The following is a 20,721-nucleotide window of genomic DNA, read 5'->3' as shown; positions in this document are numbered from 1 at the left end:
TCGAGTCGGGTCCGACCCATAGCGACCCTGTACAGGGTTTCCGAGGGTGTAAATCCTTACGGGAGTAGAAAGCCTTATCTTTCTCCCGCAGAGCGACTGGTAGTTTCGAACTGCTGACCTTAAGGTTCGCAGCCCGATTCGTAACCACTACGCTACCAGAGCTCCTTTATATTGTTGTTGTTAAGTGTTGTGCATAGTTCTTGACATATAGCAGATATTCAATAAATAGTGTTTTTTTGGAACCACATTGATAGTAATCAGATTTCATATCACTATGACTTTAATAAAACACAGATTATGCCAAACTTGAAGTGAAAAGGGAAGAAATTTTCTAAATATTCTATACTATTCTGCATTGCTGAGTTTTGAGCTAAGTGGTAGTTTTGTAAATGGTGGTGGATGTCTGTATGTGTCTTTGTTTTAGGTAAGGCAGGCTGGGATGACTAGAGTAGTTATAGCATTTTGTTAGCTTTTAGGACAGAAGGAAGCTAAAGCTAGTTACAGTTTTGCTTATCTCTATACTCATTTTCTAAAATGGGAATGGTCCAAAAATTTCTTGGCCTGTAGGTCAATGATCTCAAACAGAAACAGAAAATTAGTTATGTAATTTTTTGAGGGGAGGGAGGTAGAGTATAGGAGGGAGTAGGGAACTATGGGTAATTGTTGTTTGTTGTTATTAAGTGCCCTTGAGTCAGTTCTGACTTATAGTGACCCCGTATAGGGTTTCCAAGGCTGCCAGTCTTTAAGGGAGTAGAAAGTCTCATCTTTCTCCCACTATGGATCATTATAAAACATTCATTTATTTATGAAATGTCAAACACTGTTCTAGGCACTGAAGATTCAGATCTACATAAGATGTGATCTCTTGAATTTTCTGTAATGGTAAAAAGAAGCTTTTCACTGAAAAAAAAATCTGTGTCAGAATACTACTAATCTTAATATATGATTTTTTTTTGCTTACATAATATTAATAGTGATTATTATTCTGTATACAGCAATTTTCATATTTTAGCACATTGAGAAATTTAAACTTAGGTATAAGTTGATATTATTGCTGGTTAGTTAAAAGTTCAGCTTTGTTGCCAAAAATTCTTTCTTGGAAGTTATTTTTGTAATTACTAGGAGTAAATGAGCTAAAATTTATATACTGAAAGATTTGAAAATTTCTGTTAGGTACAGGTTTCCTAAAAATTAATTCAGAATCTTTTTAAAGAGATAAGTTTGTCTCACCAAATTATCTCCTTGATGTTTTTCTTTTTTGATCTTTTTATAGAAACACATGCAATTTGCTGTACGCTATGTCCTCTTGGCACAAATTGTAGTTCAGTAGCAAGACAAGCATCAGAGAAAGAATGTAAAAATAATACTTTTCAACACTACCTCATTTATCATTGCTCTCAGAAAAATAAAACCTAGCACAACAAAAACAAAACAGAATAAACAAAAGCTGCCCTTGGGCCCTGCCTATCCTTTGAGCTACTGCTGTTATCTCCCAATTTCCACTTAGAATTTGATGAAAAGTATAATCAGCTCTGCTCAGTGTTTTTACTTCCTCAACTCCCCCATTCTTTCCTCCATCTTTTATATTTTGGCCTCTCTTTTCACTACTGTACCGAAGCTGCCCTTGACTAGGTAGAAATGCTCTCTTCCTCTCCATTTCAGTCCCAATTTGGCCTTCAGAGCCTCTCTCAGTGTCTTTTCTTCCATGAGCTCATTTCTCCCATGAACATTAAAATGCCTGCCATAAATGTGGACATAAAGCTCAGTTGAATTTAACAAAGATGTGGAATAAATACACAAGTGTTTAGAGATCAAAGCTTCTTACTGGTTAGCAGGAGTGGGAGGGAGGGAGAGGGAGGGAGTCACTGTTTAGGGAGTGCTGAGTTTCTGTTAATGGTGGTGGTATCATTTAGAAAAGGAAAGCAGTGACAGTTGCACATATAATGAACCTAATCAATGTCACTGAATTGTTCTTATAAAAACTGTTAAGTTGGAAAATGTTTTCTTATATTTACTACATTAAAAACCCTTAAAAAAAAAAAAAAAGCTGTGCATCAGATACAGTGGTAAGAAGGTGGAACAGGAAGGAAGAAACCTGATTTCTTGATGTCACTATCTAGCTCTGTACTGTTGACTCATGGAACTTCCTGTTGCAAGATATAAATACCCTCCTATCTATTCTACGGGTGGAGTCCTGGTGTGGTTCTGTGGGTTAATGCGCCAAACTGCAAAGCTTGAAAAGCTCACCAGCTGCTCCTTGGAAACCTTACACAGGGTCGCTATGGGTTGGAACCGACTCAACAGCACTTCACAACACAACAACAACATCTATTCTATGAAGTCCTAGTGTGGCACTATGGGCTAATGTGTCAGACTGCAAAGTCATTTGAACTGCAAGGTTGTTGGTTCAAGCTCACCAGCTGCTCCTTGGAAACTTTATACAGGATCGCTATGGGTCGGAATCGACTTGGAGGTACTCAACAACAACAGTTTATTCTTCAGTACTTATCACAGTGGCTCTGTATGATAAGCACTGGACTGTGAACCACAAGAGCCACATGGGAGAAAGATGAGGCTTTCTGTGCCTGCAAAGATTTAAAGTCTCAAAAACCGTATACAGGGATAGTATGAGTCAGAACGGACTCAACAGCCCTTAACCAACATCTATTCTACATGGGGTCTACATGAGTTGGAACCAACTTTCCAACATCTAACAAGCAACAACAAAGTCATGCTATTATGGGCAATAAACGGGAGTAATTACAATGAGCACAAAGATTTATGGGCTATTTAAGGAGTTTTCCATGGTTATTTTGACCAGTGAAAGAGCTCTGGTGGTGCAGTGGTTAAGCACTTGACTGCTAATGAAAAGATGTGACAATCTGGTTCAGCAAAACTTTCAGCCTTGGAAATCCCGTGAAGCTGTTCGTCTCTGTCCTATAGGGTAACTGAGTCAGAATCAGCTTGATGACAATGGGTTGGAGTCATTGCCAGTTTGTGCCTGACTCTGGGTTTAGAACCTAGTCTCTGAACAAAATGTCACATCACAGTGTGGTGGTGGTGAGTGTGGTTGTGGTTATATACCATGCAGTTGGTTCCAACTCACAGCTACTAACTGCATAGGGTTTCTGAGTCTCTAAATCTTTACAGGAGCAGAAAGCCTCATCTTTCCCCCATTAAACAGTGGTCACAAGAATGAGCTTTTGTATACCAAAGATGGTGAAGATAGGAGATTGGAATGGCATGAATTGGAGTTGGCTCTGGCAAGTAACAAAAACAAAATGAAGTATCTCAAATGATATATAATTACAATCAAATCCTGGATATTTAAAAAGCATGTGATGCTTATACATTGGTTTAGAACTAATAGAACATATATAGATAATTAACTGCAACAATGTACAAATTAGTTAACACATGTAATTGTTTTCAGAGAGCCAAGAGTCTCAAACTAATGGTAAATATAAAAGTAACAGCATGGCCTCCTTCTGCTTTAGTTTCTTTTGATTATAAATGCATCATACGTTTTATCCCTCTCTGAAATATACACATATAAGGATAGAAAAAAGAAACTTAAGCTAGTCAATCTGACCTTTGATAGTTCTACGGCTGAGAAAACCAAATGTTTCCTTCCAAGTAATGTGACTAACTTAAATTCAATATAGCTATACAGTAAAGGCACTCTGGTAGCGTAGTGGCTGCTAACCTCAAGGTCAACAGTTTGAAACTACCAGCTGTTCTGTGGGAGAAAGATGAGTGTCTTTCAACCTCAGGGACTTATCTTCTGCAGTATATGAGACAGTGGGCCATAGGGATTTCATTAGATTATTAGTTTTCATTAGATTTCATTGTTGTTGTTGTTATGTGCTGTGGAGTCGGTTCCAACTCATAGTGACCCTGTACAGGGTTTCTGAGGCTGTAAATCTTAAAAGGAGCAGAGAGCCTCATCTTTCTTCCACGGAACAGCTGGTAGTTTCGAACTGCTGACCTAGAGGTTCGCAGCCTGATTCGTAACCACTATGCTACCAGAGCTCCTTTCATTAGTCTCTCTTAATATTTAAAATACTGTTGGCATAGCTTCCAATTTCATAGCAACACAAGTCACCACAGTATGACAAACTAGACAGACAGGTGGTAATGAAATGCTTTAATCATATTAAGTAATCTTTTTTTTTTTTTGGTAGATATTATTTCTTCATTCTTTTCAAACATTTCTGTTTCTAAATGCTACCTTTTATATTTGAAGTTCTAATTATTTCTAAAGGAATAATTTATATTGGGGTAGCAATAAATGATCCAACATAGAGATGCATATTTTGTTTGTTTTATTTTCTTTAATAAGTTTAATTGAGGTAAAATTTATGTTTAAAATGCACCCGTTTTAAATGTTCAGTCTAATATATTTTGGAGTCCTGGTGTGGTGCTGTGGGTTAATGCGCTGGACTGCAGTCACTTTGTATCTTAGGGTTGGCGGCTCAAACTCACCAGACACTCCCCTGAAACCCTGCACAGGGTCCCTATGAGTTGTAAATGACTCCATGATACTTAACAACAGCAAGACAGAACATTTGTATCATCCCAAATGCAATCCCTTTGCAATTAAGTTCTTACTTGCCAACCTCCAGCCTGGCCCCTAGAAACCATTGATCTACTTTTTGTTAGTTTAATTTTGGCCTTTCTAAACCATCATATAAATGGGATCATATTGAAAGTCTTTTCTGTCTTTCTTCTTTTATTTTGCATATTGCTTTTGGGATCTATTCATGCTGTTGCATTCTTTTTCTTTTCCTAGGCAAATTCTGACTCCCCTTTTAGCAAATCCAATCAATTATAGGCTGAAAATGGATTTACAAGCTTTCTGTACTCCTAATTCCCAATAATTCTATCACACACAAATGTCTATTTTGCAATAGTAAGCAGGAGAAACCAATATCAACAGGACAATCAAACACATAAACATTTTCCCCCACACCTTTACCCATTCAGCCTGTGACTCTTTCCATGTATCTACTCACAGAACACTGTTGTTTCAAGGTTGTGTATATAAATCACTGTTTACCTCTATCCCATTTAGCCTATGTGTAGCACATTGTCTTCCCCTATCTTCATTGTTCATCTGCCACCCTGCCTCTTCTTGTATATTGCCCTTCCCATCACCCTAGCTAACATGTGTCTAAGCTCTAGCCAGTGAATTACTCTCCCCTCCCTACCACCCCTGGTAACCATCAAAAAATGTTTCTTTTAGTATGTAAACCTTTTCTTAAGACAATAGTAGTCTCATACAATATTTGTCCTTTTGTGATTGACTAATTTCACTCAACATAATGTCCTTGAGGTTCATTCATGTTATGAGGTGCTCTGCAGATTCATCATTGTTCCAGTATTTCATTGTGTTTATGTACCAAAGTTTAATTGTTCTTCCATTGATAGGTCTTAGGCTGTCTCCAGTCATCTTTTTGCTATTGTGAATAGTGCTGTGATGAACATTGGTGTGCATATATCTACTCGTGTCCTGGCTTGTATTTCTCCTGGATTTGTACCAAGTAGAGAGATTGCTGGGTCATAAGGTATTTCTATTTCCAACTTTCTGAGATATATTACATTTCTTTAAGGTTACCCTGTAATTTATTAATTTCTTCCCCAAATTAAAAAAGATTGTTTTATCTTGAAATCTACTTGACTTCCTCACCATTTTGTATTCTGTAACTACTTTACCCTCTTTTTGTTATGTAGTTGTCTTCATTATAAATTGGTATCTCTGATGCCCTCTGTCTTCAGTCTTGTAATTTTTACTCTGGATACTTCTGTATCTAAATTTAATTCTTGGTGGTACTGCTTTGTATGTCAGTCTTTGGTTGCCATCTGCTGCTATTCGTTCTCAGTACAAAGGACTGCCCTTAGTATTTTTTGTAAAGTGTGCTTGGTTTTTACAAATTCCTTTGATTTCTGTTTATATGGAATGTTCTAAGTTCATCCTCATAATTGAGGGACAGTTTTGCTGGGTAGGTGATTCGTGGTTGGCAGTTATTTTCTTTCAGAGTTTTGTATATGTCTCCCCATTGCTTTCTTACCTTCATGGGTTCTGCTGAGAAGTCAGGACTTAAGCTTATTGGTTTTCCTTTGTAGGTGACATTTCTTTTTTTTCTGAGCTGCTTTCAGGATTCTTTCCTTGTCTTTTTTTTTACAAGTTTGATTATGATATGTCTTGGTGATTTTTGTTTTGAGATCTATCCTGTTTGGGGTTCGTTCAGCTTCTCGAAGACTTATTATCTCATCTTTCTTGATGTTAGGGAAATTTTCTTTCAGCAGATCTTAGACTATCTTTTCTGTAGTTTTCTTTGTATCTTCCTGTTCCTGAGTTCCCATCTACCCGTAGTTATTCCTCTTCATGTTGTCCCACATGAGTCTTAGGCTTTCTTCAGATTTTTTCATTCTTTTTTCTGATTGAGAGCTTGAGAAGTTTATTTTTCAAGCTTGCTAATTCTGGCTTCCATTGATTCAGTTTTACTCCTTTACCCTTTCAGTGCATTGCCCATTTCTTATATCTTAGTATTGATCTTCTGGATTTCTGTTCACAGGTTTTGTATCATCTACAATGCTGTATCTATTTTGTTTGATTGTTCCTGTAGCACTTTTCTAAATTCTTCCTTGTTTTCCTCGACATTTCTGTGAAACGTTTGGATGTACCTGAATACCTTTCTCCTGAATTCTTTTTCAGGTATTTCCAGTGCTGCTTCTTCCCAAAAGCATTTGTTAGCTCTACCTCTTGGTCATTTGTTTGAGCTACTCTATCATGTTTCTTCATGTGAACAGAATTTTTCTTTTGCTTTTTGGCATTGTCGTGTTGTTGTATTTGTACTATGCTGATGAATGTTTGTTGGTGTGTACTTAGGCACTCACCAATTGCCTCCTGGTGGGTGTGATCAGGAGGTGAGTGTCTCTGTTCACTTTTCCTATAGTCAGTTCAGAATGGATTTAGCCAGTGTTGGTTGTATATACTGTTCTGGTGTATTGCAACTGGTAATTGATTCTTGCCCAATTGGTGGAGTAGTAGAGGATATGGCAGTGGCTTGGCTCTATGGCCACAGTTACTGTCTTCTGTCATGTGATGCAAGAAGAAGGAAAACAAACAAACAATATAGCTCACACAGGGAAAAATGAAACCCAATGGCTTTCTTTCCACCAGTAAGTAGTGTGTTGTGCCATCTGTTGACCTCTTGCCTTCACAGTCATCTGAGGAAATTCAAAATGGCCCTGCTGCATTGATGGGCTCACACAGATCTCTTGCCTCTCTCTCTTTTTTCCTCTACTCCACTCCTTCATTCAACCTCTCTCCTAGTGAGAACCAGTCCAGGGCTAGCCATGGTCAACTTTGCAGATTTGGAACAGAGCCTTCCCTAGTGGAGTTATTGTATATTGCTCCTTCCCAGGGATCACAGCCTCTGAGTGGCTCCAACTGCCTGGAAAGCAGGAGATTCCTTGAGATTGTACACGGGGCTGAGAAAAGGAAAAGCATAAAATAAAACTGTACCTTTGTTTCTGCAAGTCACAGGTAGGTTTCTGCAACACGAATGCTTTTGCATCTCTAAAGTCATTCCTGTACTCTCAACATGTCTGTGCCCATCATTCACCTCCTCTCTTGCTGTGTCTGTTCATGTCTCTCTCCTAGTAAGTACTCGATCCACTTTTCTATCACTTACTCTGAAGCATAGAATTCCAGGGCTGTATCTGTTTCATCCTATTTTCCGTAGCCTTGTTGCAGAGAGCCTGCACAGCCTTATTGCCTAGTCCACAATCTTTCTCCACCTGCTTTTGATTTTGTATAATTGATTGTCCTGAGCACCGTGTTTTTTCTCAGTGTTACTGTTTATAGCCCTGTCTGTTGTTTTGCTGGAAGGTAGTTCTTGGGAATGGTTTCAGTGCCAGATCAGAAGAGTGTGTTAGGGCCACAGTCTCATGGGTTTTTTCCAGTCTTTTTTACATCAGTTATCTGTACTTAAAAACATTTTTTTTTTTAATTCTATAGATTTCTCTAGCTCTGTCAGGGACCCTCTAATGTAGTCCCAGTCAGAATTGTTGGTAATTTTAGATGGAAATAGTATAGTTCTTCTGGTCTTGGGGTCATGAGTTTATGTAGGCTATGGTTCGTGTGGTCCATTAGTCCTTTGGACTAATCACTCCTCTGAGTCTTTTTTTTTTCCCCTTTTTTCACTCTCTTTTGCTCTGGCCTGGAAGGATCAATAGTTGTATTTAAGATGGCTGCTCACAGTGTTTAAGACTCTAGATGCTATATAATTATACATTTTAAAGAACTTTTTTCTTGTGTAGCAATTTGAACACTATGCTTGGAAGATGATTGCAAATGAATTTAGTTTAACAAGTGTTCCCTTTTTGCATTTCCACTGTGGTGAATAGATCTTGGTGAGGCTTTTTGGACCTTTTTAATAGAAGCCATTTTGGGAACTTGGAGCGACTGTATGAGGATAGAGCTTTTATAGGATCATTTGATTTCTAATGGTAAACAAGAAGCTTAAGCACCAGCTAGTGACATATGGAAATTCTTCTTTGATGTTTTAAAGTGTATTTTATATATATTTGAATTGAACTCATCAGTGAAAGAACTAGACAAATATGGTGGTGTTCCTAGTGCATACTTTGGAAAAGTTGGTAGTTTTGGGAGAGAAATTTGTTGGAAAATGGCATAATGATTTTTACAAAGCTGTGATAGTTACAGTTTTTTGCCAGCTTGACTGGGCCAGGATTCTTAGAGGTATGCCAGTTCAGATGTAGTCACTTACCAAGATGATATCTAATATAATATAATCACTTATATGATGTGACCTGCTATGAGTAGCTAATCAATTGAAAGGAAGTTCCCTCAGGAGTTTGGTCGGCTACCAATATATTGGACACTCAGGCAAGACTTAACTGCTGGATCTGGATCCTGCATCTGGCTTATAATCCAACCTCCGATTCTTTGATCTTGAGCCAGTGTCCTGCCCTATTGCCCGCCAATCTTGGGACTTGTTAGCAGTCTGCCATTTTACTTGCCTGACCTGCCTGCCTGCTGTCTTGTCTACCAGTGTTGGCTCATGAGCCCTGTAGTTACTTGAGTCAAAATCTTTCAATCTGCTGTCTGACCCACAGACTTGGGACTTTTCCACCACTACCACAGTGTGAGCCATTACTTTGATATATAAACATTACTGGTTTTGCTTCTATAGCGAACCCAACTTAAGACACCAAACAAAATAAAACCCCAAAACCATTACCTTCAAGCTGATTCTGACTCATATAGAGTTTCCAAGCCTGTAATCTTTAGAGTCTGTTCCACAGTCAACTGCTAGCCTTGTTCTGAAAGATAATGTTGAGCCTCACCATTGATTGTTCCACAGATGTAGTCAATTTGATTTCTGTGAATTTCAACTGATGTGGTCTACGTGTATGTTGTTTTGTTAAGTGCCATTGAGACGATTCCAACTCACAGTGACCCAGTATAGAGTTTCTGAGGAACAGCTGGTGATTTTGAACTGTCATCCTTACAGTTCAAACTGACCTTATGGTAGAGTACATATGCTACAGTGCCATGCCATCAAGTCAGTTTCAAAATGACCTTATGCACAACAGAACCAAATACTGCCTGGTCCTCACCAACCTCACACCTTAGTCCTCAAACCAATACCTTTGCTCTTGAACACTTTAAATAGGTCTTGTGCAGCAAATTTGCCCAATGCTATAAGGCATTTGATTTTTTGACAGTTGCTTCCATGAGTGTTGATTGTGGATCCAAGCAAAATGAAGTTTTTATGACTTTAATCTTTTCTCCATTTATCATGATGTTATTTATTGGTCTATTCATGAATATCTTTTTTTCTTTACATTGAGGTACACTCCATACTGAAGGCTGTGGTCTTGGAGTTTCATCACTAAATAGTTTAAGACCTCTTCACTTTCAACCATCTAGGTTGTATCATCTGCATATTGAAGGTTGTTAATGAATCTTCTTCCAGTCCTGATGCCATGCTCTTCTTCATATAATCCAGTTTCTCAGATTATTTGCTCAGCATACATATTAAATAAGTATGGTGAAAGATTACAACCCTGGCACTCATCTTTTCTTGCTTTTTAAAACTTTCAGCATCCTCTTATTTTGGTCTATGTTCAGTATCCTCTTATCTTGGTCTATGTACAGGTTTCTCATGAACACAATTAAGTGGTTTGGAATACCCATTCTTCACAATGTTATCCATAGTTTTTCATGATCCACATAGTTGAAAGCCTTTACATAGTCAATAAAGCAGAAGTAAACATTTCTCATGGAAGTAGCAACAAGTAAACATTGACAGTCAAGAAAGAAAATGACGTATTGCATTAGATAAATCTGTTGCATAAGACCTTTTTAAAGTGTTCAAAAGTGAAGATATCAGTTTGAGGACTAAAATGTGCCCAACCCAATCCATGGTCTTTTTAATAGCCTCACATGCATGTAAACGTTACAAAATTTATGAGGAATATTGTATATGAATTGATGTATTTTAATTAGGGTATAGGAGAAGAATATTATAAGTACCATGGACCACCAGAAGAACAACCAAATCTGTGCTAGAAGAAGTACAGCCAGAATGCTCCATAGAAGCCTGGAAGATGAGACTTTGTCTCTCATGCTTCAGACATGTTATCAAGAGGGATCAGTCCCTGGAGAAGGATACCATGCTTGGTAAACTTGAGGGTCAACATAAAAGTGGAAGACATCCAATAAGATGGATGGGCACAGTGGCATCAGCAGTGAACTCAAGAGTAACAACAGGACTGGGCAATTTATTGTTCTGTTGTGCATAGGGTTGCTATGAGTTGGACCTGACTCAATGACACCTAAGAACAAGCATCATTCTGATATGCTCTGCTTTTAGACAAGATATGATGTTAGAAATGATATCACTAATTCCACATCCTCTTCTATATCTGACTTGAATTTCTGGCAGTGTACTGTTGTAACTGATTTTGAATTATCTTAAGCAAAATTTTATTTGTATGTGATAGTAATGGTATTATTCTATGATTTTCCCTTTCTATTGGGTCTTCTCTTTGTAGTAAACACATATCGATCTTTTCCAATTGGCTGACCAGATAACTGTCTTCTAAATTTCCTGGCAAAGATGAGTGACCACATCCAGTGCTTCCCCAGTTTATTGAAAGGTTTCAGTTTGCTTGTCATCACTTCTGGAGCCTTGTTTTCCACCAGTGTCTTCTGTGCTGCTTTGACTTCTTCCTTCAGTATCATTGGTTTTTGATCGTGTGCTCCCTCTTGAAATGATTGAACACTGACACCTTTTCTTTTTGGTACATTGACTCTTGTATTCCTTACATCTTCATTGGATGCTTTCTGCATCATTCTATATTTTGTTCATAGAATTCAAGTTGAGGCTTGAATATTTTCTTCAGTTCTTTCAGCTTGAGAAATACTGAGCATGTTCTTCTCCTTTGATTGCCTAACTAAGGTCTTTGTACATTTCGTTATAGTATTATACTTTGTCTTCTTGTATTGCCCTTTGAAATTTTCTTTTCAGCTGTTATACTTCCTTATTCTTTGCATTCACTTTATCTTCTTTTCACTCAAAAGTAAGTTTCAGAGTATCTTCTTACATTCATTTTGGATGTTTCTACCTTTCCTGTCTTTTTGCTTTCTTTCTGTTTTCATTTTCTTCAGCTTCAGCCTGAATTTGCATATGAACAATTGATGGTCTGAATTTAGAGATCTATGATTCAGATGGGATAGGTTCAAGGTTTAGTATGGTTTTCGTGAACTTGTTTTCAGTTTCTTCAGCTTCAGTCAGAATTTGCATATGAGCAATTGATGGCAACAGTTGTGAAGTTGACCCAGGACTGGGTAGCATTTCATTCTGTTGTTCATAGGGTCGTTATGAGTTGGTACCGACTTGATGGCACCTAACAACAACAAATTAATGGTCTGTTTCATAGTCTGCCCCTGGCCTTGTTTTGGCTCATGATGAGCTTTTCCACTATCTTTTCCCACTGTCTCTTCTGACAAATATAGTCAATTTGATTCCTATGTATTTGATCTGGTGAAGTACATGTGTATAGTTTCCTTTTATGTTGTTTAAAAAAGGTATTTGCAATGAAGAAGTCATTGGTTTTGCAAAATTTCGTGGTTTCTGTTGCCAAGGCCATATTTACCAACTTCTGATCCTTCTTCTTTGCTTATAACTTTTGCATTCCAACTACCAGTATTAGTATTTATCAATGCATCTTTTTTTTTTTTTTGGTGGGATGGTAGAAATATGGATATTATCTGAGGAGCTCTGATAACATAGTGGTTACGAATTGGGCTGTGAACCTCAAGGTCAGCAGTTCAAACTACCAATTGTTCTGTTGGAGAAAGATGAAGCTTTCTGCTCCCATAAAGATTTACAGCCTTGGAAACCCTGTACGAGGTCACTGTGAGTTGGAACCGACTCCACAACACACCACCACCACCATAGATATTATCTGTCATAGACAATATTGTATTTCAAGGTAGATCTTGAAATGTTCTTTTTGATGATTTCAATTTGTCATTCCTGGCATAGTATACCATATGATTGTCAGATTCAAAATGACCAATACCAATCCATTTCAACTCACTAATGCATAGGATATCAATCTTTAGGCATTTCATTTTTGACAATTTCCAGTTTTCCTAAATTCATACTCAGTGCATTCCTTGTTATATTAATCGATATTTGTACTTGTTTCTCTTAATATTAAGCTGTGTCCCATCAGCAAGTGAAGGTTCCATAAGCTTTACACTATCACATCATTAAGGTCACCTTTATTTTGAAGTATCAGCTCTTCCCTATTCATTTTTTTGAGTGCCTTCCAATCTGAGGGTTCATCTTCCGGCACTTTTCTGATAACAATCCGCAGCTATTTTTAAGGTTTTCAGTGGTTTTCCATTCAGAATTAGTCTCCCTTTCCTTCTTTCTATTCTGCCTTAGACTGGAAGCTACACTGAAACCTGCCCACCCTGGGTGACCCTGCTGGTACTTAAAATACTGGTCCCATAGCTTCCAGCATCACAGCAACACACAAGCCACTACAGTATAACAAACTAACGGCTGACTAGTTTTTCAAGTGGGAGTGTGGATACTATCACTGTTAGTGAACAGCATTGTACTTCATGATAAATCTTTAAATGCTCTTTTTGCTAATGAATGCAACACTGTTGTTCCTCAGTTTGTCATTCCCAGCAGAGTAGACCATTGTCCAATTCAAAATGGCCAATACCAGTGCATTTCACCTCACTAATGATTAGCATGCCTATCTTCATGCATTCCATTTCATTTTTGAGAATTCCAATTTTTTTTTATTCATTTTTATGCATTGCATGTTCAGATTAATGGATTTTTACAGATTTTTCTTCTCATTTTAAGTCATGTCACATCAGCAAATGAAGGCCCCAAAAGTACCGTCACTCACTTATATGAAAATTCAAATTGAAGAAGAGGAAAATTAGAACAAGTCTATCAGAGCCAAAGTACACTCTGCGTATATCCCATGTGAAGTTAGAGGCCATCTCAAGAATAGATTTGAATAGCCTCAATGGCTTGATAATTAGAAATCGACTAGAGAAAGATAAAATTAAAAAGAATTTTTTTTTTTTGATAAAGCAAACAAGGGTAAATTGCTACAATTTGATAAACTTGACTTATACTCATGGATACTAACAGAGAGGAAAGGAGTCTTCACATCAAGCATCAAAGCTATCCCCTCTGTATACAGGGTAGAGAGTGTCGGGCAACTTAGACATTGGCTACCTAAAATGAGGGGGCAATAAAGGCACAAAGTGACTGGCTTACAAGTTTTCAAGAGGGAGTTTAGTTTAAGAGTGAGAGGGGGTGGTGGTAGAAAAGAGTCCCCACTGAATAGTTGTCATCTTGTCTAGATGGGTCTGGTTAAAAGAGATGGGGATATGATTCTTATGATTCAGTAGTGAGTGGTTGTTGTAATGACTAATTGCGACTGTCACAATTGTAAAAGTAGAAGTTTTATTAAAAAAAAAAAAAAAAAAGAGGGTGGGGGGAGTAGTTAATCTTGCAGTCCAGAAACAGAGGACCCTAGGACCATCATGGGAGTGGGAGAAGAGCACAAGTGGAATGCGGGACCTTATCCAAAGAAGCACCGACACCAAAGACAGAGGCAGAGATGGGGTCATGGAGAGAGGGAGTGGCTGAGGACTCTAGATTCATGGGAAGAGAGGGACTAAGAGCTGGTGGCCAAGAGGCAGACTTACAGAATGTGCCCTTTGGTGGTGTAAATTATTATATATGCCTGAGTGTTTTTTTTAAAAAAAAGCTAAAATGGAGTCCTGGTGTGACACTGTAGGTTAATGCGCCAGACTGCAAACCTGTTTGAACTACAAGGTCAGTGGTTCAAGCTCGCCAGCTGCTCCTCGGAAGCCTATACAGCGTCGCTGTGGATCGGAACCGACTCCACGGCACTTCACAATAACAACACAACAAAATGAATAGAGAGCAATACTGTTAACTGATGGTACATGGAGGGGATTATAATCATTGTACTGAAACAAAGTATATGATTTGTTGAATGTACAACAGATGATCTGCCTTGTAAACTGTCACTCAAGTCACAATAAAAACTTTTTTAAAAAAAGAATAGATTTGATACGTTGAACACTTATGACCAAAAACTAGATGAGTTGTGGAATTTCTTTAAGGACACCATACATGAGCAAAGCAAAAGGCATTAAAAAGACAGGAAATAAAGAAAAGGCCAAAATGGACACCAGAGGATACTTCTGAAACCTGCTCTTGAATGTTCTTGCTCTTTGCCTACTTAAAGAGAACAGAAGAAATAAAGTAAAAGAGTTCAGCAGAAGATTTCAAAGGGCAGTTTGTGAAGACTAAAGTTTTATAATGAAATGTTCAAAGATCTAGAGTCAGAAAATCAAAGGGAAGAATATACTTGGCATTTCTCAAGCTGAAAGAAGTAAAGAAATGTGTCAAGTCTCAGCTTTCAATATTAAAGGATTTTATGGGCCAAAATATTGAAGGCTGGAGAAAGTATCAAAAGAAGGTGGAAAGAATAGGCAGAGTCACTATACTCAAAAGAATTGGTGCGTGTTCAAGCATTTCAGAAGATAGTTGCAACAATGGCTCAAATAGAGCCGTGACTGAGGTAGACATAGGATGTCTTGTTTTGTTGTACATCAGGTGCTATGAGGCTGAAGGGACTTGATGGCAACTAACAACAACAATAAGAACAATCTTTATGGTAGCTGATTACCACACTTGACTGATGCAGAGTGTTTGGTGGGTTTGGATCAAAGATTTTCAGTTAGCAGCTGAACACATAACTACTGTGTTATTAGAGCTCTTTAAATAACTATCGTTGTTAAGTTCCAATGAGCCATTTTTTACTCAACGGTGACCCTGTATATTGGTTTCCAAGGAACCAATATATAGCTGGTGAATTTGAACTGCTGACTGTGTAGTTAGCCATCTAGTGCTCATCCTACAGTGCCACATTACATTTTAAAGAGTAAGGGCAATGAGTGCTTGTAAAAGCTGACTTATGGGAGCATGTCAGCGTTGTTGGTACGTGTTGTGTAGTCAGTTCTGAGTCATTGCACAGTCCGGTGCCACCCTCACAGTTGCTGTTGTTTGAGCCTATTATGGCAGCTACTTTGTGAGTCCATTTTGTTGAGGATATTCCTCCTCTTCTCTAACCCTATTCTTCACCAAACATGATTTCCTTTTCTAGGAACTGTCCCTCCTTATATTGTGTCTATAAATTATATGATTAGAGGTCTTGCTATCCTCACTTCTAAGAAACATTCTGGTTATATATCTCCGAAAGTAGATTTGTTTGTTTGTTTTGGCAGTGTCATTATGATTCACACTGTCATATACCTTTGCCTAGTCTGTGATATAGTCAATATTCTTCACCAACACCCTAATTCACATGCATCATTTCTTTTCACTCTTTCTTATTCATTTGTACAGTTTTTGCATGCATCCGAGGAAATTGAAAACACCATGACTTGGGTCAGGTACATTTGAATCCTCAAGTGACAACCTTTAAATAGTCTTTGGTAGTAATTTGACCAATGCAATGAGCCTTTGATTTCTTTACTGCTTCCTTGGGTGTTGATTATGGATCTAAGTAAAACGAAATCCTTGATATCTTCAATCTTTTCTGTTTTTGTTAATGATGTTGCTTATTGGTTCAAATAGTCGTTGGTAGTAATTTGACCAATGCAGTGAGCCTTCAATTTCTTGACTACTGCTTCCTTGGGTGTTGATTATGGATCCAAGTAATCTGAAATCCTTGGTATCTTCATTTTTTTTCTCTTTTTGTCAATGATGTTACTTTTTTGTTTCAGTTGTGAGGAGTTTTGCTTTCTTTATGTTGAAGTGTATTCCATAATAAAGATAGTAGTCTCTGATCTCCATCAGTAATTACTTTAAGCCCTCCTTGCTTTCAGCAGTCAAGGTTGTAACATCTGCATATCACAGTTTGTGAATGAGTCTTCTTCCAATCCTGATTCCAAGTACTTCTTCATATAGTCAAGCTTCTTGGGTTATTTGCTCAGCCTGCAGCTTGAATTTAAGTTTAGTAAAAGGCTCCAACCCTGATGCACACTTACTTTCTTAATCATGCAGTATCCTCTTGTTTTATTTGAATGGATGCTTCTTTATGTATAGATTCCTCAGGATAAAGTGTTCTGAAATTCTAATTTTTTACAATCATTTATGATCCACAATGTCACATGCCTTTGCATAGTGAATAAAACAGGTAAACCTCATTCTTGCGTTCTCTGGTTTCAGACAAGATCCTTATGACATGAGCAGTGATATCCCGTCTTTCATGTTCTGTTCTGAATTTGGCTTTCTGACAGTTTCCCTTCCATATTCTGCTAAATGAGCATTAAAATACTTAAAAGAGTTAAGCATCATAATGTTTTTTTAAAGTTTTGCTCATTTTAAAATATGCACGCAGAAAGGAAAGGTAGTCTGATTGTCTGATAGAGTTGGTAATCTGGAGATAGCTATTATTAGTGCCATCAAGTCAACTCACACGCATAGCAATCCTGCATATGGTTTCCAAAGAGCAACTGGTGGGTTGAAACTGCCAACCTTGTGGTTTGCAGCCCAATGGGAACCACAAGGTCGACAGTTCAAACCCACCAGATTAATGTTTGTTTTTTTCTATTGGTTGTTTTCAAAGTATATATAGAATTAAATTGTTTCTAGTTAGTAGTTATGTAATCATAGTTGATTAACCTAGAAGATCTTCTTGTCTGCCTCCTGCCCATTTTGTATGATGGAAACAAAGCTTAGAAAAAATAAATGTTTTTCCTTCATTTGTTATAGCTTAAAGCCAGTGCCAGGATAAATTCATTGGTATGTCTTATCATGCAATGTTATTTTGTCATTTTGTTGTTTACTGTAATATTTCAAAGAAATTAGAGAAATCCGTTTCTATGAGGGGGATTACGGGGAGAGGGAGTAACTTGTACTTGCCACGCAATAATGTGCTGTCAGGAAGTTAATCACGTGCAACTGTTGCAGCGAAGGTAGTCTGACAAAACCCTGGAGTAATCGGATCAGCATAGTATAAAAATTGCTCTGCTTGTTCCGAAAATAACTGCAAAAACCACTGAATTACTAAAGAAATGTTACTCAGAATGAGCCGTTCTAAGACAATGCCTGATGTATTCTTTGAGTATTCTCTACCTCATTAAAATTTGAGGGTGTTTATGTACATATACACATGTGAGTTTATATGGAGCCACATCCATATGTTGTTGTTATATACTGTGGAGTTGGTTCCGACTCATAGCAACTCTGCACAGGGTTTCTGAGGCTGCAAATCTTTACGGAAGCAGACAGCCTCATCTTTCTCCCGTGGATCAGCTGGTAGTTTTGAACTGCTGACTGTGAGATTAGCAGTCCAATTCGTAACCACTATGCTACCAGATATATACACACACACACATGCACAAACTGGAATAGTATGTGTGTGCCATTTATACACACACAAAACCCTTATGCACATACACATTTAAATTATTAGGACATCTACCAAACTGAAATAGTATTTCAAAATGATCTCAATTGATTTTCAAGACTTCCTGTAACTTTTGTCTCTGGAAATAGTCACTATAATTTAAGTGGTTGAACACTATAAGAACAGTGTTTTTTTCTAACTACATGTAGCAATGCTAACACCTTCTATTGTTGATTTTGTTAAGTGCCATTGAATTGGTTCCATATATTTTCAGTTATCCTGCTTCCTCCCTATGATTTGTATTTCCAGTCGACCCTCCTTCCCAGCCTTTCTGAACTTTGTCTTTGAAATACAGGCAAGGTAAGAAATGATGCTGGAGAGGACTTATTGATTAGGATCCATGGTGGTCAAAGATTAGGGCCTATGTTTAGTGGGAATCTAGAATTTAGTGATTAGAATAGAATTTAGAATTCAAGAATTTAGAAGGAAAGTACTTCTCTAGATATTATAGTCCAAATGTGATAATGAACAGTTTTTTGAAGTGTAGGTGAAGGTCACTAAAAAAGAGAAGATGAAGTCACAGTGCAGAGATGCGATTAAAATGACTATTAAATTAGCTAGGATAATGTTACATAAGACTGAACTCACTGTACAGACAAACCATGAGTCGGGTGTAGTTATCTTCAATGGCTGTATTCCTTGTGCCTCACTGCTTGTTACAACTATACTTTTATCATTTTAAGTCACAGTTTAACTTCTTTTCTTTTTAATACCAGAAATATCAAACATACAAATATCCAGCTTCATAATTTAGGAGGAGAAAGCAAAGGAAAATTAAAGAAAGTAATAACTAACTATAAACTTGAAAAATATAATTAGTAACTGCAAGAACTGATAAAAAGTTTGAAAATAGAAAAACGTCTACATGAAATATACCAAGAAAAATAACAGTACTGGGGTTAGAATGGTAAAAATGGCCTACCATGTTTGTGCATATAATTTGCCTAGGAAACTAATGCATGAAGAGAGGCGTGGTTTGAAAAAACTTGTAAAACAGGCACATTAAATTTGTATAGCTATGGTCAAGTATGGTCTTTAGATTCATTTATTTTACTTATCCAGTAATTGTTTCTTCCCAGAAAATACTTAGATATCTTCATTCAACTTATTTGATTTTAGCATAGAATTCTTATACTGTGTATTTACAAGTATATTTAACATTATATACTCATTTGTTAAGTAAATTTCATCTCACTGTAAAGACTTGAATGTCTAAGATTTTTTTGACAAAACTTTGCAGAGAAGAATTTCATTAGCTTCTCTCCCTCATTATGTTGTTGTTAAGTGTAGTCAAGTTGGTTCCAACTTACAGAGACCCTGTATAAGGTTTCTAAGGAGCAGCTGGTAGGTTTGAACTGCTGACCTTGTAGTTCGCAGTGTAGTACTGACCCTACAGCGCCACATCCGGACTCCCTCATTATGGCTTTCAACAAAATACTAATAAAATTATTAAAGCTGTATAATAAAAATAGGAAAATTGAGGATGGATAATGCTTCTTAATTATACCATTCACATTAAACTTGTACTGTTTAAAGCTTAATTTGAGTTTAATGATGGATTGGGATTTCCTTCTTTTAAAAATCATGTGCCAATATCCATATGTTAAGTTTATAAACTGGATTTCAGTAATGTAATGTCTACATGGAACAGTAGACACAATGGATAATATTTTTACTGTGAGGAAAATATTACGGTGGAAAATATACAGTTCATATTTTAAATGACCATAAATAATGTATCAATCTGAAATATTAAAAATATTTTCTCCTTCATTTTGTACCAGAGTCAACATATTTCATTAGCACCTATTCAAAAGCTTGAAGAAGCTCTGTATGAATACCAACCACTGCATATAGAGTCATGTGGACCACAAGTTCCTGAGCTTGAGATGTTAGGAAGACTTGGGTAAGTGCTCCAAAAACCTCCACATTGAGGAACTGATGTAACGGGATGTGTTTTCACTGATTTTAACTGACACGTTAACGTCCTTAGATTTTTCAGTTTCAAGAACTTTTCTCTTTTGTAACAAATAAACAACATTTTATACAAGCTAAGTTTTAGTACATTAATTTTTCTATGGTCTTGTTAGATCTCCTGAGATTGAAACTGGATTGCATTAGTTCCTTTTTAAGGCTGTCTTTGGCAGCCATAGTAAAGTAGCTGTTCATTTTCAACTTACCATGTATTTCCTAGAAATTGGACCCAAATTTAGTCAATACTAAGCCAGTAAAAATACAAAAGTTGGGTTCCTGCCACGAAAAAAGGGTAGATTTATTCAATTTTCTGTCAACAGTGAAACATTTAGGAGAAATGAGCCACAGAACTTATTTTGTCAAAAGGTATAATGTAGGACTGATCCAGTGATCTTAACGGTCATAGCGTATGCATCTGTTTTTGTCTGGCTTTCCCAGATGAGCAAAACCAGTGAAGTGTGTGTATATATATGTTGTTGTTGTTAAGTACCGTGGAGTCGATTCCGACTCATAGTGACCCTGCACAGGGTTTCCGAGGCTACAGATCTTTATGGGAGCAGAAAGCCTCCCTCATCTTTCTCCTGCGGAGCAGCTGGTAGTTTCGAACTGCTGACCTTGTAGTTAGTAGCCCAATTTTTAACCAGTACGCTATATATA

General features: G+C 37.3%; 1 protein-coding gene across 2 annotated transcripts in view; it reads left to right on the top strand.

Annotated features, from left to right (window-relative positions):
- The window catches only part of MNAT1 (MNAT CDK-activating kinase assembly factor 1), a 331,724-nt gene that overhangs the window by 187,348 nt on the left and 123,655 nt on the right, over positions 1–20,721 (top strand). For both annotated transcript variants that reach the window (XM_006864584.1, XM_006864585.1), the window contains one exon: positions 19,875–19,996. In XM_006864584.1, the coding sequence (XP_006864646.1) occupies positions 19,875–19,996 (122 nt within the window). The remainder of the gene's footprint in view (positions 1–19,874; positions 19,997–20,721) is intronic.

This window comes from Chrysochloris asiatica, unplaced genomic scaffold, assembly GCF_000296735.1.
Source record: "Chrysochloris asiatica unplaced genomic scaffold, ChrAsi1.0 scaffold00067, whole genome shotgun sequence".
Taxonomy (NCBI): Eukaryota; Metazoa; Chordata; class Mammalia; order Afrosoricida; family Chrysochloridae; genus Chrysochloris; species Chrysochloris asiatica.
This window is presented reverse-complemented; position numbering and strand designations above follow the sequence as displayed.